This window comes from Malania oleifera, chromosome 5 (genome assembly GCF_029873635.1).
Source record: "Malania oleifera isolate guangnan ecotype guangnan chromosome 5, ASM2987363v1, whole genome shotgun sequence".
Taxonomy (NCBI): domain Eukaryota; kingdom Viridiplantae; phylum Streptophyta; class Magnoliopsida; order Santalales; family Ximeniaceae; genus Malania; species Malania oleifera.
This window is the reverse complement of record NC_080421.1, coordinates 17,224,610-17,242,908: the sequence shown is the minus strand read 5'-3', so window position 1 is coordinate 17,242,908 and position 18,299 is coordinate 17,224,610. Positions and strand designations below refer to the sequence as shown.

General features: G+C 36.9%; 1 protein-coding gene across 7 annotated transcripts in view; it reads left to right on the top strand.

The window, feature by feature from the left end:
* Positions 1-1,140: 1,140 nt before the first annotated feature.
* The window catches only part of LOC131154866 (E3 ubiquitin-protein ligase MBR2-like), a 32,477-nt gene continuing 15,318 nt past the window's right edge, over positions 1,141-18,299 (top strand). Inside the window, exons 1-5 of one of the 7 annotated variants that reach the window (XM_058107665.1) lie at positions 1,181-1,450; positions 2,332-2,430; positions 7,291-7,431; positions 8,872-8,901; positions 9,706-11,588. In XM_058107665.1, the coding sequence (XP_057963648.1) occupies positions 9,810-11,588 (1,779 nt within the window). In that variant the 5' untranslated portion in view covers positions 1,181-1,450; positions 2,332-2,430; positions 7,291-7,431; positions 8,872-8,901; positions 9,706-9,809. Of the gene's footprint in view, positions 1,451-1,690; positions 1,806-2,331; positions 2,431-7,290; positions 7,432-8,871; positions 8,902-9,705; positions 11,589-18,299 lie in introns of those variants that run through there. The other 6 variants (XM_058107661.1, XM_058107663.1, XM_058107666.1 and 3 more) reach the window with 6 other exon arrangements.

Sequence of the window (18,299 nt, the reverse complement as noted above, 5' to 3'; positions counted from 1 at the left end):
TGGGATTGGTTTTTGTAGTTGTTGTAAGTGTAAGCGAGACATTGGTTTATTATGTTTTTGTTTATTTTAGGATGTAATATATAACATAGAGACACATATGAATGTTTGGGTTGGTTTTAGAACTCTGGTAAAGTTTTTTGAGGTTTAATTATCTCCTGGTGCATGTTTAAATTGAGTTTATCGATAGGGAGACCCGGGACCTCTGTTTGGGTTTGGGTCGTTATAATTGTGGTATCAGAACTATGTGTGTAGGAAATAGTACTCCGGGCTCCACCGAGTTCGGGGCACTATAGAGTTAATCACTTTTCATGTGTCCAAAATCCTTCTTCAAATCTAAGTATGTGCACTTCTGCTTGTGAAATAAAGTTACGAGTAGCCTTAGTACATATCATTGCACGAGTGCTCTTCCTATTGATTCACAAATTCACAAACATTAATCCTTTAACTTGGGCAGCTTTCAATTTTTTCATTTGGCTCTCCAATGCATTATGTAACTATATTGCACCCGTTATCGAGGTTTCCTCCTCGTTCTCAACCTGTGCTTGTGCCTCCTCTATAGAAGCTTGTGATTTGAAATGTTATGCTAAAATAATTAACAAGCACGAAAGTAGACAAAAATCATATAATAAATTGTAAAGTAGCACAATTGTTTATTAATAACTTCATAATCAACATGTAATTAGCAACGATAGTAGGTTGACTAAATACATTTATAAAAGTTAGTGAATTTTACAATAACTGATGGACATTTACCTTCTTCTAAAGATCTTTTTACACTCTTCTAGCTTTAACAACTAAGAAAAATCGACCTAATCAAAGAGTCATACTCTTTTTTTATACTAATGCATTATCCTAGTCAAACAATAAAACCTTTGCTACTATTTTCATTATGATAATTCATCACACATATACGTAGGACAAATAATCATACACAAGTATGATGCTAACACCAATCCATGATGATGTATGGAGCATCTTCCCACCTTACTGTTTATATCTGCAAGAAATATTCGGAGTCAAAATAACATTATGGTAATCCGACGGCATAGAATCATCCCACCATCACAAGATCTTGCACTTCATGCTCCGATTGGGACCCCCGTTAATCACATTGTTCTAATACATTTTTTTAAAGTTTTTTTTTTTTTAAAAAATAATTTATTTATAGATCTGCGCACTCAAGATTCTAACACAACCTAAACATAATATCATAGATTACTGTGCACCCTTCAATCTTCTTCAGCCTGAACCCTCACCGTCTCTCCTCTCATCCATTCTGCACTGGCTTTGTCCTGTATCGATTGTCTCTCTGATTAAGCAAAACCGTCGAGAAGAAAGAATGGGAGAGGAGTGAGAGGTCAGGAAACCCAGAAACGCCTTTTTATCTTCTCAACCACCAGCTTCAATTCCGACCCAAAGTCGTCGATCCTTATCTTTCCCAGCGACTGAGGTGTTTCTCGTAACCCGAGTAGTTATTTATTTATTATTTCTGTTGAGTTTGTAGACCAAAATCAAACTTTTGTATGTTCATTTATCTTCATTATTTCCATTTATGACTATTTTTTTTGTGGTAATTTCTTGCTTTTCCACGCAAAAAATAGGGATCTGCGAATTGGGGTTTTCGTTTAAATTTCATTTTTTTATGTGTTTTTCTTTGGCGTCCATCTGATATGTCCATGTTTTGTGTTATTGAGTTAGTGGAAACCGTCTTGTTTTGGTCGTCATTGGCATCAAATCGTTTGATACTGATATGGATGCTTGAAAATCTCGACAGTTTAAGGAGATGACTTTGTGATGCGGGCAAGGTTGCAATCTCTCCAGTGTTTTATGTGCCTATCTATTAGTCTGGGGATACTTATTCTTTATAGTTTGTTTACTAAATAAAGCAATTTTTAAGCATTTGTCTGATGCTAAGTTTGAAGCAGTGTTATTGTCATTATCATCATCATCATCATCATTATTATTGTTATTATGCTTTTGTTCGGTCTTTATTTTTGTTCTGGGGCCATATATTACTGTACTACATTATTCAGGCTGGGATCGCACTTTTAGTTGCTTACATGAGAGCTGAAGCTGGCAGAAGTCATGATCCTATGGGATTTTGGGAATCACATTGTATTTAACATAGTTCTTTGCAGTAGTGATGAACTGCTATGCATTTTATTTTGGGTCTGCTATATGAATCATTTTCCGTCAATTTATGTGATCATGAACCATTTCTTTTTATATATTCAAGGATATTAAATCCTTTCTCACTATCTCCTCCCAAGTTATTTTAGGTCTACCCCTTTCTACCGTCCCTCATAGTAACTAAGTCACTCTTCCTCACAGGTGCACTGAAAACAACGTTGTAAAGAGAAATAATTTAGTGGCGGAGTCAAGAAATGGATTTTTTTTATGGACTAAAGACTGAACAGATGCTGAGATCCAGTAATGGAGCTACTAATTTTTTTGGTGAACAGATGCGCTTGAGTGCAGTAAAGAACATATGAAAAATGAGTGTTCTGGAATAAGCAATAAAATTGCCAGGGAATTGACAACTATGAATGAAAAAAAGTGATTGAATGGGTGGTATGAAAGTAGTATTGTGTCGGCTTGAGTTGGCTCTTGAGAAAGGCTGGGGGGAGGGGTGGATGGGGGGAATGAGTTTCTAGTCTTTTGGTTTTGATAGGCAAAAGTAGAAAAGAATTGAAAAGGTCAACATGGGGGTGCCAAGCACAAAGAATCAATTACATTAAAAGTAAATTTTACTTGAAACCAATTTAAAATTAATGTGATAGTGCAGAAGCAACATGTAAATTTTGACCATTAATTCATAAGCAAAAAGACATTTTTTTTTTTTTGTTGGATGGTTAAAAAAGCAAAAGCAACAAATTAAATAAAAAAAAAATACAGAGACCAGAGGGCGAACGGTGGTTCTATTGGTTCAGCCTGACTGTGTTCTGTCCATTCCCCAGGACCCGTAGTCCCGTATTCTTGACTATGAAGATTAAGCCATGAAACAAATGTGCTCCAACACCTAGGAGCTAGGATAACCCATCCTTGATCACTTAAGGATCCTCATCCTCACAAGGACACACTCGCTTTGTGTCTCACCCACCCTCAAAACAGCCTTAACCACTTGGTTCCACTTCCATTTTCAGCTAGGGTAACTTCCATATAAATCTCAAGAGAAGTGTAATATCTCAAGGACTATTGTCCTTTACAAGGGCACAATTCTCACTTAGAAATGTATACCAGGTATGGAGGAGGGAAAAATGAGGTAACTCATTTTGTTACTTGTATAAATGGCACACCTCAAGATAAATGGAATGTCTCAATATAATCTGCTCATGGAAGTTTTGTTTGAAGCTTAGTTTCTGATGCTTATGCTCTGCAACTTTTGATATCATGGATATTTGTGAATAGAATTGTGTGCAAAATTGAGGAAAGTATGGGTTGAGACTAGAGATTGACAGTCATAGGTAGTTGTGGGCTACTCATTTACCCATTATTTTAGAGATTCATTTTAAATATGAATTTTGTGAAAATAGAAGGTCCTTAGGAATATTATGAACAAAAATGACAGATTCCTCCTCTTCTTTTATTTAAAAATTATGATATGGGCTACAACTAAGGGTTGCATATTTGACTTCACTGGCTGTATCCTCCCAAAAATTAGATTCATGTTCCATTGATTTTGCCTATTCAAAAGTCAATCCTTGATCAAAATTCTAGCTGTGTATTCCTTCATAAACTTCAGCAACTATTTTTTATTTTCATTTGTGAAAAGTGTATTAAAATAGTCTTCAATTTTCCAATCAATAGCACATGTTCAAATTCTTTAGGCACACAGTTATTGACCAAACTTTCCAACTCGTAATCTTGTAAATATATGATTTAAATAACTTGCATCTGTGCTGGAATGGTACTATTGGCATGCCAAAGGCACCCATTTGAGTGCCCTATGGGTGGATTTGATTATGAATTTCCTTCATATATGCCCATAAATGATCTTGTCCCCAAGTAGAGCACAATCCAAATGAAATCTTAAGAAGAAGAGACCAAGCTTATGCACACTGACCTTGGTTTGGATATGAGAGCTGCCTATCTAGGCAATTTTCTATTTCCTTCTCTCTTAATGTTTTTGAGTACGATTATTAGTTGTGGTGTGGAGAGACTTGTGGTGGAGAATCTAGAGGTGGGGTTTAAGGTTGTGGTTGTGTTTCACTTGTAGTTTGATAGCGATACTACTATTTTTTAATCTGACGTTATGAGTGTACCGACTCTATTACAAGTGTTTGAAATGGTGTTTGGTGTTATAATTTGGTCTTTCTCAGAGTTGGCTGGTTGGCATGGAGTTATGAGATGAGGTTTTAGCCTAGTATGTGAATATTACATGGAGTGTGGTCTATAATTGGCCTTTATTCTTTTTAAATATTGTTTAGGTATCCCACTAAGAAGAAAATCTTGAGCCTTGTACTTTTTGGAGTTTGGTTGTAGAGAAGGTGGATAGGAGGCAGGATTGAGGGGGCTTGTTTCATTCTTAGGTGGTATATTTTTTTTGTTCCAATTGCCTTATTTTCCTTTTGTTTGTACTCTCTCTCTCTCATTCTAGTGCATGTTGCTTGTAGGTTGGAATTGGAGAAATTGATGAGACATTTTTTTTTTTTCCTTAATTTATCTTTCGGTGTTATACCACTCATCCATCTAAGCATTCTCATCTCGACAACTTTTCCTTTTTATATATTTTTTGTCTTTGTCACCCAACATTCGGATTCACATAGAATAGCTGGTCTTATGGCTGTAGTATAAAACTTCCCTTTTAATTTTAAGGGTATTTTACGATTACAAAATACACTTGAAGCACTTCTCTAATTTACTCAACCTGCTTTAACTCTATGCATTACAACATTAATTTCTCCTTTAGCATGCATAATAGATCCAAGGTATCGAAATCTACAAGTGCTATTTTATTTCTTTATCATCAAGTTTAACTTTGTCTCCAATATTCCTCCTACCATTACTAAAACTACATTTAATGTATTCTATCTTAGTTCTACTTATCCTAAAGCCTCTAGATTTCAAAGCTTCTCTATAGAATTCTAACTCAGCCTCTACTCCACCCCTAGTTTCATCAATTAATACAATATCATCTGCAGACAACATACACCTCATCAATTAATATAATATCATTTGCAACAACATATACTATGAAACCTCATTTTGAATACTCTTGGTCAGTTGGTCCATCACTAAAGCAAAAAGATAAAAGCTCAAAGCAGATCCTTGATGTACACTTATGGTGATTGAAAATTCTCTAGTTTCTCCATTTATAGTCATTACTCCATCGTACATATCCTTAATGACATCAGTATACCTACTACATACACCTTTTTTTTTATTTCTAAAACCCACCATATAACTTCCCTAGGTATCCTATCATATGCTTAAATATTATATGCAAGCTCCTCTTCTTTTCCCTAAACTTTTCTATTAATCTTCTTTTAAGATATATAGCTTCTGTGGTAGATCTCTCACGCATAAAACCAAATTAATTTTCTGAGACCTTTATTTCTAACCTTAATCTTTGTTCAACTACCCTTTCTCATAGTTTCATCGTATGACTCATATGTTTAATTTCACGATAGTTATTACATTGAATAACTCCTTTATTTTTGTAAATAGGTATTAAAGTGCTTTTCCTCCATTCATCTGACATTTTCTTAGATTTTATAATTGTATTAAATAAATTAGTTAACCATATAATTCCATTATCACCTATGCGTTTCCAAACTTCAATTGGGATGTTATCCGGTCTTATAGCTTTCCCATTTTTCATCTTTTTTAGTGCAAACATAACTTTGTTAACTCTAATTTTGCGAATAAATCTCATATTTTTAGTCTTTTCCTCATTTGTCAAATCGAAGTTTAAGCCCTCTATTTGGTTTTCATTAAACAACTTACTAAAGTAACTTCGCCATCTTTCTTTAATGTCTTCGTCCTTAACCAAGACAATATCATCCTCACTTTTTATACATTTTACGTTTCCTGATTCCTTACCCTTCCTTTCTTTAGCTTTAACAAGTTTAAATATATCTCTTTCCCTTTATTTTGTATTTAATCTATCATATAAACTCTTACATGATCTGTATTTAGCTTAACTAACGACCTTTTTTGCATCTTTTCTCGCTTCCTTATACTTTTCAAAGTTATCAATGTTTCTACATTTTTGCCACATTTAATATCAAATTCTTTTTGTCTTTACGACTTTTTGGACATCTTTATCTCACCACCAAATTTCTTTGCTATTTAAGAATCTTTCCCTTGATTCACTTAAAATCTCTTTTTCTATTTTTTAATAGAGTTAGCTAATTTGCTCCAAAGGGTATTTGTATCTATCCCATCTAGTATAATCCAATCCCCATCTTTGATCATTTTATCTTTAAATTTTATTATATTTTATCCCTTTAGGTTCCACCACCTAGTTCTATTACACTGGTTTTTTTTTATCATTTTTCTTCCATTTTTTAATACATATATCTAACACTAAGACTGTATGTTGTGTGGTTAGGCTTTCATCTGGAATGACGTTACAATCCTTGCATGATAAACGATTTATCCTCCTAGTTAAAAAAAAATCATTTTTGACTTCTATTTTCTTACTTTTAAAGGTTATTATGTGTTCTTCTCTCTTCTTAAAGCAAGTATACATTATACTAAAATCATATGACATAGCGAAGTCTAAAATCATCTCCCCAGGCTCATGTTGTCTCTATATCCATATCCTCTATGTATCCTCTCATAACTTTTATTATCCCTTCCAACTTGTCCATTTAGATCTCCTCCTATAAATATTTTCTGTCCCTGGTATGCCTTGTATAATACTATGTATAATACTATCCATATCTTCCCAAAATTGTCTCTTAAGATTTTCTACTAAGCCGACTTCAGGAGCATAAGCACTAATGATATTTATTATCTCTTGGCCTAATACCGTCTTCATTTTTATAATTCTATCCCCTACTTTGTTTACATCAACAACGCAATCTTTTAAGTTTTTGTGTACAATAATTCCTACTCGATTCTTATGTTTTTCTTTTCTAGTGTATTAAAGTTTAAATCCTGATTTATCAATTTCTATAGCTTTCTCCCCCACCCACTGAGTTTCTTGAAGGCAAATTATATTAATTCTTCTTCTAATCATTGTGTCCACAATTTCCATGCTTTTACCTGTAAGTGTCCCTATATTCCAAGTTGCTAATCTAATCCAAGTTTTCTGAACTAATTTCTTTACCTGCCCATGTCCAGAATAATGCAGGAACCCTTGCATATTTGACACCGTACCCAGGCGCTGACACGGAGACCTAGCTCACTCTCGCCCACGTTTCGCTACACTCGGCTGGTACAAGTGCAACGCGTCGCTCGTAGGGTCGCCCAAACAAATATTCAGTAAGGATTCATATCATTGTGATCTGACAAATTTTATGTTAGCTGTCAGTTACCTAACTCAATCCCTCCTCCTTTATCCGGGCTTGGGACCGGCATTGTGTGAAAAAATTAGGACATTAATTGCATCACTTGCGGAGTTATTGTAAAACCCATTACAAATTTTCAAAATTGATTTCGAATTATATGCATGTATTGATATACATGCAACCTCAGAAGCACATATGTAAACATGAGACACGGATGCAGCATGATATAGATACGATGATATGACAATTTTGAAAGAATGAGGATACGAGACAGGAATATGTTAATAAATTAATATAAAAAAATATATATTTAGTCATGCTTTTCCTTTTAGATTACAAAATTGTGGTGATTTTGATTTAAAATGAAATATAGCACCATTCATGCAAAATTATCAATTAAACATTTTACGAACTACATTTACGCAATCATCAACTACATTCAAACAATGGAATATTGGTCCAACAACACAAAAACAACACAAGGGCATGGCTGATGGTGGCAATGGGCATGGCTCATCAAGACACTTTTTTTGAAAAAAATGTATTAGCAGAGAATGGCAAATTGGCAATGGTTGTGTGTGTGTCGCGGGGGGGTGGGGGGAGTTATGGGGCTGGTGAGGTCAAGCACTATACAAGGCTAGGTTCCAAAATCCAATTTCTTTACTCTTAGACTCTTAGTCTCTACATATGTATGTATATGTGTGCGTGTGCGTGTGCGTGCGTGTGTGTGTGTTTGGGGGGGGGGTTTATTAACAAAATTAGAGGGGGCAAGGAGACACTGTTTTGGTGCAAGAAGTGTCCCAGAGGTGTCCTTGCTGTGTCAGGAAGTTTCTCAGCCATGTCCAAAATTAAAAATAAATTAATTAAATTCCACTATGTGATGGCACACCAACACATGTCGGACACTGATCAAGTGTTCAAAAGTGTTGAGCGTTTCCTAGAATGCACCAAAATAAAATAGTAAATTACATTTAAATTTATATCAATGAAAAAATTGTATTTCATGCGTATGCTTTCTCTGAACGATAAAAACCAAGGGAAAGATTCCAGAAAAATAAAGAAAAAACTAAAATTTATGTTGTCGAAGGAAAGGAATCAAGAAAAATAATAAAAACTGAACATTTGGTGTTAATCAACAAGTAAAAAAAAAAAAAAATCTTATTTCATGCATATGATTTCTCTAATTTAAAAGGAAAAAGGAGAAAAAAACAGATACTCAAAACAAAACTGATAAATAATTTAAGAAACTACTGAAAAGAACCTACCTTTGAATCTTAATAACAGAACTAGACATTGAGTACGACCTTAGTCGACCAATCTTTTGTCCTTCTTCTCAGTATACTCCTCCATGTGTGAAAAATGGTTTTGTGAGGCAACAAAAGACCTAAAGTTCTGTTTGCTCTTCATTTTTCAGGACAAAATGGACATATGGAAGGAATGGAAGGTAATTGTGTGAAAAAAGCAATAAACTAGTGTCTTACTGGATCCTGATGGGTTCTTTGTCTGGATCGGATGGGTTTAGAATTGTGTTAATTGATCGATTCAGATCAATTTGTTAGATTCAGGTGGTGAATTGATAGATTTGGCAACAATTTGGTTGTTTTTTTTGATTCTTTAGTAAGATTTAAATTGATTTGGTGTGGGATTTGACACAAATCGTATTTCAAATGGCAAATTGTAAGATTATAACAGCTATGCTTTTAGCTCCCATAGCCTGAGGTGGCCTGTGAGAAGAGGCTGGCCAACTCTAGCTCATGTTAAGGGGTTTGAGAATATCCCAAGCCAGCTCAATCCTGTAGTTGTTGGTTTGGGAAGAGATACATTATTTGGATTCTCTTTGGTGTGTGGAGCAGGGGAATTTTAAGAGGGGGGGAGGGGGGGTTGAGCTTTTTTGATATTCAGCGTTATAGGCTTTATGTGTTGGGTTGTTTGTTTGTGCTGGTTTTATTTGTTCGTTTTAGCTTTCTAGTATTTTTTGCTATGTTTATTTGTCTGGATTTTTCCAGACTTTGCTAAGGACTTGTCTTATTCTCTTCGTTGTACATTCTTAATCTATTAATGATATTCTTCTTTTGCTATCTAAAAAGGAAAAAAAAGGAAAAAAGAACATGGTCTGAGAATGCTTACTCAAGCCTAGACCATGAAACAGATGCACCCTAAAAGGATAAGACCTTTTCTATTTTGTTCATGGTTTTATACTTTCCTGCTGCTTATTTAAATTATTATGTCTACAATTATATGTTTTCAGGTTTCCCGGTGAAGTGATTGTCACAACCATCCACTTGTCTTGAAATATTTTTTTGCATCTGCACTCTTCCCTTTATTTTTCTGTTTGAGAGGAATACGTTGCTGATGCAAGGCCAAAAGAGTACTGTTGATTCCTTCTCTGGAATTGAACAGGGATCCATTTCAAATAACACTGGTATGAATCAGCAGAATTCTTGGAATCATAACATGCTGAATCCTGTGGAAAACCAGCTGTCAAATTACATGCGGTCTTCTAATGAGACAAATTTTACATGTGGGAATGCTGTTAATCATGATGTTCGGAACTTCTCTGGCTGGAATTTGGGTGAACCTAGCTCTAGTGTGAATCCACAAAACCAGGTCACTGATGACAGTATAAAAATGGAACATAGTTGGTCTCCTTCATTCAGTGTTCATGCTGGATCTGCTCCAAGGGAAGAAAGGCTATTTGAACCAGCTGGTATTCTTTCTCGTGGGAGCGCTAATGTTGGGCTACGTAGCAGTCAGGTTACGAGTGGGCATTTATTTCTTCCGAGTTCCAGTTCTAATAACATTCCTCAGAATGTAAATCTAAATGCAGGATATGTTGGCAGTGGTGGTAATGGCGGACAGGGTATGAGAGGAGGTGTACACTGTAATCTCTACAAGTCAGGTGGATCAGAAACTGAGCAGATGTCATCTGGTATTAGTTTTGCTGACAATGTTGGGTCTTCTTCTGGAAGTTCCGGTAAGTTTGTGGAGGAGAATGATTGTGGGTCAAGTTCTTCGGCCAGTTGGGGTTCATCATGCAAGAGAAAGGCTCTTGAAGGTACTTCAGGTCAGTCTTATCCAGGTGGAAGTTCAAGCTGCTTTCCACAAGCTGAGAGCAGTGTATGGCATGCTGTTCCTCCTCGATATAATGCTTCGGGAAGCTTAAATATATCTGCAGCCCCAGTGAATACTCCTACTGGTAGTCCTCCAGAACATCTGAACCCAAGAATTGGGGTTGGGATCAGAGCACTAACTTCTGATGCATTTCCTTCGTTAGGTGCCACGGGAAATGCTGAAAGCTCCTTTAGGAATTTCAATGGGAGAGCAACTACAGGACATCCACAAGACTCTGTCCCATTTAGTCTATCATCAACAGGGAGTAGATGCCCTAATGTTTCCTTGCCCCATCAATCATCTAGGCCACTCCCAGTTAGTGATTCTCTGGACATAAGATCGACAACTGGAGTGGCAACTAGTACGATTGCTGCCCAGAGCCAGACACATATTATGCATATTCCTGGCTTCTCAAGGGATGTGCTACCTTTCCCATGGAATGGACCTTTGAATTCCAGAGCTGGTAGTTCATCACATTCTCTGGTCCTTCCTGCTGAGAGAGGTACTGCATTACGGGAGGAAGCAAACTTAAGAAGCATCCCAAGAAACAATACAGAGCATCCCATGTTTGCTCCGACAACTGAGACAAGAAATGTGGCACAAGATCCAACGAATTGGAGTTTAGCCACTGGAAACATGGGGACTCCTGGAGGTGTTCCTTCTACTTCTCGAATTGGCCCCAGTTCAAATGTCCATACTTTGCCTACTCCTTCCTGGATACCGAACCACAATCCCCCAGCACAAAATCAGCCTAGGTTATCTGAATTTTCCCCTTGGTCTTTGTTTTCACCTGTTGACTCTGAGTCTGGAGGTCAAAGTGGTGCTTTCCCATCCATGTCTTCAGGCCCTTCTGCTTCTTCACAGGAGGCAATGATGACATCTGGGTCTAATAATCAGGGCCGTCTATTTCCAAGATCTGCATTCTTAATGGAGAGGCAAGGTGATGATGTTCTTGGTTCACCCCATTCACTACGGGCCTTGGCTGCTGACATTGAAGGGAGACACAGGCTAATATCTGAGGTTTGTTTTCTAATGATTTTGGTCCTTCCTTTTCACTGTTACCATTTAGTAGATCGTTTTTGATAACACTAAATATATCTTCAATTCTAAGGTTATGATCTCTGGGTATGGCAAAAGTTTCATTCCAAGTAAAATGCGGTGTTGAATTTTCAAAGTCTAGATAACAGAGACAGTATATTGGGATCAGTTGTAGTTAGAGCGGTTTTGCAGAGATAAACTGCGTTTATACTTGCATTTTCAATTAATATTTGTAAATATTGAGCCATTTTGTCCTGGTAATCATGGCTTTGATCACATGTGAACTCACCACATTGCCTAAAAGCTTAAGCTAACATTGCACTTAACATGGGTATGAAATTCACAGTTGAGTGGATGCCTTGAGAGTTGACACACAATCTTATTGCCCACTTATATTTGTTTAAAATTTTTATTCCCATAATGGGTGTTATTAATTGTTCATTTATCTATCCAAGTGCAATCAGGCTGCATGTTTAGGGTAGTGTTTAAGGCTTGGTATACATTGATGGTCCATGATCTAACAGCTTAAGCTTTTATGTAAAGTGGTGAGCTAACACTAATAATGAAAACGCGGAAATGTGGAATCTCTCAGGATTTTTTCCTTGGACTTATGGCATGTTGCTTTGGCTATACTGCCTATACTTTTAAAGAAGAAAAAAATTCCTGTTTCCTTTCATTTCCTTCCTGTGTCATGGATTTCACACCCCTGGCTCGTCTTTGAATACAATACTGTCAAAAATTACAAAAAAAGAAGAATAACTTATAAAAATTTCAGGATTTAATGAAATGTTTTCATGGATGCCAGGTTTTCCTTCTCCCACAGACATTTTGCATTTGGTTCTTGTTAAACATATTGTTGTGGAGGGTGGTTGTTTATGTTTTTTCTTGTGAAGGATGGAGGCATGGGGAATTTTTTGGGACTTCTTGGCTTTCCTTCAGATGAATGATTCTTGACCTTTGACGCCATGCAGATAAATTTGTTCTGCTAACACTTTCTCATCCTCTATATTCCTGCAAATGTGTGTTGAGTAAATATTGTCTAAATGCTGATATTAGACATGATACTGGTCTGTGAGACCCAGATCTGGATTGACATTCTCTAGGAATAGATTATGCTAATCATCATCATTTTGAACTGTCTCATCTGGGGGGGACAATGATGCTCCCACGCATCATTGTCATAATATCTTAAGATTATTAACTGTCAAAGGATTGGATATGGTCCAAAATACATGATTACAACTTTTGTTTTTGGTGGGAAGGCCGGGGGGGGGGGGGGCTTTAATTTTTTTGGGAAGAAAATATTATTACTTGCTATAGCAGCCTTGTGCATAGAATTGACTAATCTGTGATTTCAAGGAGACAACATACCCTTTTTTTAATTGCAGGGGTACTGTATAAATCTTGTGTAGAATTAATTACTTAGTTTTTATTTTCATTTCAAAATCAAGTATCCTCATCTATTTTGCATCCATAATGCTCTGAAATTTTGAACTTAAGGATGAGTACTTGGGGGCTTAACCCTCAAAATTTCTTTTATTATTGCTTCAACATTGCATATTCAAGGATCTATTGCACCAATTGGATTATACACATAGTGATCTGGTAGCTTACTGGTGCTGCTGGCTTCAGCGTTTGGGAAGTGTTGGGATTTAGGCTCAGGATTTGCATGACCATAGCAAATAAAGAATAGTTTTTTAGAAATTCTTATGTTATTTTTTTTAGGGTGGGGGGTGGGGGAAGGGGGCTTGGGATTGGGTGAGGATGGGAATGGACCTAGGGTGTGTTTAAGCGTATAATCATGGAAAGAAAAATGTTGTCTAGAATGAAGATAAAATGGCCACATCCAATATTTCCATCAACTGCCACTTACTGTTAATATCAAGAATCTGATTTATGACCTATTGATTTATTCCAAATCCATATGTCTATAAGGTCTGTATTTAAGCTTGGTTCTTTTTTTTTTTTGTCATTTATTTTTTTATTAATATTATTTTAACTTAAAATACAGAAAGTTATACAGTTCTGATGTATTCCCCACACCCTAAAAAAAAAAAAAAAAAAAACTTCTAGTCTTTTTTAACATTATTATTTACGAACTTTCTAGGGAAAAAATTGAAAAAAAGCAACAAATACTGATTGAAATAATGAAAAATCAGTCGAGATGAATGTCTAGATCATTTGTACTGGTCTCCCCCCCTGGTTTTTTTATCAGCAAAGAAAAAATAATATTAGCAACACATCAAGGGGATGCCAATCCGTGGTACAAAGCATCAATCACTCCAGTCAAGATGAATTTCTAGATCATTTGTACTGGTCTCCCCCCCTGGTTTTTTTATCAGCAAAGAAAAAATAATATTAGCAACACATCAAGGGGATGCCAGTCCGTGGTACAAAGCATCAATCACTCTGTAGAGTGCTGCAAACATCAATGATTACATAATGATCTTTGTTAGAGGTTATTTATGTCTTTTAGTATTATTATTAAGCATGTGAGTATATTAATTAGTGAGAGTTAGTAAAGGTATCATTGTCATTAGAATGTATTTAATTTGTATTATAAATAGAGGGGGAGACCTATCTTCTGGTTAGGTCATTCATTTCATTTTAATCAAATCTTAACATGGTATCATATCATGATCCAACCTAAACCCTATACCCCTCAGCCGTTGCCGGAAAACACCATTCCTGTGGCTATCCTTCCTGGATCCACCTCCACCCCACATTATTTCACAAAACCAACCATACACCCATAAACAGAACCCCTCAAAGCCTAACCCAACAAAACCCCATCCTCGGAGGAGCCCCCATGCACTGGCCAAATGCCTGCAGTGCCGACCCCATGCACCGATGCGTGAGTGAAGTTCCAACCACTTTTTTTTTTCCTCTCTGCCATGTTCTGATTCCTTCTCTAGACTAAAAAATTCACCTTTTTCGACCATGCACTTGTGGTATTCCGTTAATCTCTGTTCAGGGTTTGTGAAGGCTTTTTTGTGAGTTTTTGGAGGCGTGGCAGTGTTCGTGTGTTCAGTTGTGAGGCTGTGGCAGTGCTATATCCGTCAGTGAGTTGTTCACCTTGTTCATGGTTGTGTCCATGCTTCACATAGTTTGTAATTGTCCCGATTAGTTTTGATTGTTCTTCTTGTTTTGGTGTGGTTGCTAATTTGTAAGTGTTGGGATGGAATCTATGAATTCAAAATTTTGTTTCCTACATCGCTGTCACAAATAACGACTCAGAAGTTGGATGGAAAGAATTATGTTCAATGGTTTAAATACGTTCAAATTTATTTAGCAGGGTTAGGAAAATTTGACCACTTGTTCCAATCTAATCCTTCTAATGAAAAGAGAAAAGGCGTGTGGGTTCAAGAAGATGCCTTGATTGGATGGAAAGAACTATGTTCGATGGAGCCACAGATTGCACGGATGTGTAGCATCTAGATACGTGCAAGGAGATTTGGGATTATGTCGAACTTCTATACTCTTGTAACATTGAACGTATGTATGATTTATCCCAGGAGTACTTTTAGTTATAACAAGGGAATAGGAGTATTGCATATTATTTTGGAGAGATGAAGCATATTCATGAGGAACTTAATGGCGTGCAACCTATAACTATCGACGTTTGTGAGATTTATAAGTAGAGGGAGCAGATGACAGTTCTTCTTGTTCAAGCAGGCTTGAGACCCGAGTTTGAGGCAGTCCTACCCCAAATACTTAGTAGTGCCGACCTGCCATCATTTTCCAATGTTTATTTTTGTGTCCTTTGTGCTTCCTTTAGCATGCATTCTCCTGCTCTTTCATCTGGCTCTGAGAGGACAACCTTTGCTACACAGGTTGATTCTAGTTCTCTACCAAACAACTGCGAAAGTTATCAAGGTGGTTCGAGTGGTCTTAGTCTTAGTGGTAGATATGGACGAGGTAGAGATAATCCTTGCAGGTGCACTCATTGTGGACAGAGTAATCATACTATTGAGTGTTGGGATCTTCACGATAGACCTTCACATGTTGACAATGCAGCCACCACTGACTTCACACTTTTGGGCAGCCAATGCAGCCAGCATCGACTCCTTACCTTTGGGGCCAAGTGGGGGGCAGCGTAGTGTATCCATGTTAGAGGAAGAGTATTCCAAGCTCCAGCAGTATCAAACATCACAACAAGGTTCTCTTTCCATTGCATCTCTTGCCCAAATAGGTGATCGCATAGTATGCCTGTCATCCAATACTTCTCGTCTGTCCTTGGGTCATAGACTCCGCTGCCACTTATCATATCACAGGTATACCTAGATTCTTTTCTACTCTTCAATATCCTGCAAATTTACCTTGTGTTACTCTTGCCGATGGATTCCCCACTATAGTCAAGGGAATTACGATTGCAAATCCCACTTCTATTTCTCGTCCTTCTGTTTTATATATTCCCAAATTTCCTTTCAATCTTAGCATCTTATGTCCGTTAGAAAAATTACTAAATCCATGAATTGTTCAGCGACATTCTTACCTAATTTTGTGATTATTCATGATTTGAAGACGAGGAAGACGATTGGTGGAGGGTGTGAATCTAGTGGACTCTATCACTTTGAGCCTCTATCTCCTTCTACCGCCTGCACTGCTGCTGCCACACTCCAAAGTCATTGTTGCTTTGGTCATCCTTCATTGGAAAAGTTAAAATGTCTTGTTCCTAGTTTGAGTTTTGTGTCTAGTCTTGATTATGAGTCTTATTCGTTGGGAAAGCACCATCGTGTTTCTTTCGCTTCCTGAGTTAATAAATTGGCTGCAAGCCCTTTTATGTTAGTTTATTCTGATGTTTGGGGTCCTAGTAGGGTTGTGTCCAAGTTGGGTTTTCGGTACTTTGTAGCCTTTGTGGATGATTATTCAAGAACGACTCAGTTATATTTAATAAAAGATCTTTTTGAGTTATTGCATGTATTTTGTGCCTTTTGTTCTGAAATAAAGACTCAATTTGGTTTGCATGTTCGAATACTTCAAAGTGATAATGCTAAAGAGTATTTTAGTGCACAATTCGCTAATGTGATTTATTTTGTTATTGTTCATCAATCTTCCTGTGTCCACACTCAACAAAATGGGGTTGTAGAGAGGAAAATAGACTTCTTGAAATCACTCGCACCTTACTTTGTTAAATGCATGGACCCTACTTCATTCTCTTTCCTAATTCACCTTTATTTTCTCCCCCTCCTTGTATATTTGGGTGTCATTTGTTCATCAACTAACATCAGGGGTGGATAAGTTGGATCCTTGTGCCATAAAATGTGTCTTTTTGGGCTACTCATATACTCAAAAGGGATATTGTTGTTATAGTCTTGTGTTGCATCGCTTCTTTGTTTTTGCCGATGTTACCTTATTTGAGTCTACACTTTATTATGGCCATTCACTGAGTGCTTTTGAGCTCAATGAGTCTCTTCCTTTGCCTAATCTTCTAGATTCTACGTTGCTATCCTTGCCCAACCAACCATCTAAATCTCCATGTAGTTCGAGTCATTCTCATCGTCTTGATCATCCTAATTTGCAGGTGTATTCATGATGATAGATCCAAGGAAGAAAGTCTCCTCTAGCTTCTACTACCATGTCTTTGGTTTCCTCCTTTGATGATCATACTTCCCATGATGTTGATCCTCCTATTGCTGTTTGGAAAGGTAAACGCACAAGTACTCAACATCCCATTTGAAACTATGTTTGTTATGACTCCTTGTCACCCTCCTATTATTGTTTTGTTACTGCTCTATCATCTACTACCTTTCTACATCTATTTTGGAAGCCTTAGCCCATTTTGGGTGGAGGGATGCTATGGTTGAAGAGATGAATGCTTTACGCGACAATGTTACATGGGACTTGGTACCTCTTTTCCCTGACAATTCTGTGGTTGGTTGTTGCCAAGTTTACACTAAGAAAGTAAACCCTGATGGTTCTGTGGCTAGTCTAAAGGCCCGTCTTATTGCTAAGGGATACACTCAGGTGTATGGTCTGGATTATTTTGATACTTTTTCTCCAGTTGCCAAACTTACGTCAGTACGTCTGTTCATCTCCTTGGCTAATACTTGTCATTAGCCTTTGCATAAGTTAGATGTGAAAATTGCTTTCTTGCATGGTGACCTTGAGGAGGAGGTTTATATGGAGCAACCACTTGGGTTTGTTGCTCAGGGGAAGTCAGGCTTAGTGTGTCAGCTCAAGTAGGCTCTATATGTTTTAAAATAGTCTCCCAAAGCATGATTTGGTTGGTTCAATGTTGTAGTACTTGAGTTTGGTCTTCGATGGTGTGCTGTGCATCCTTATGTGTTTTATCATCATACTTCATTGGGTAGGATTCTTCTTGTTGTTTATGTGGATGATATTGTTATTACATATGATGATGGTAAAGGTATTCAGAATCTCAAACGTTTTCCACAAACTCAGTTTGAGACCAAATATTTTGGACCGTTGAAATATTTCTTTGGTATAGAAGTACCTAAATCTTGTATCAAAATTGTTTTGTTGCAGAGGAAGTATGCTCTTGATCTATTGGATGAAACTGGATAGTTGGGATCTAAATCGGTTGATACACTCAGAACACTTTTTAAAGGGTTATGTGGTACGATTGGATTGAATAAGCCCTTATGGATCCTGACAGCAAGTTAGTGCCAGATATGGATGATTTGCTACTGAATATTGGACAATACTAGAGAATTGTTGGAAAGTTGAATT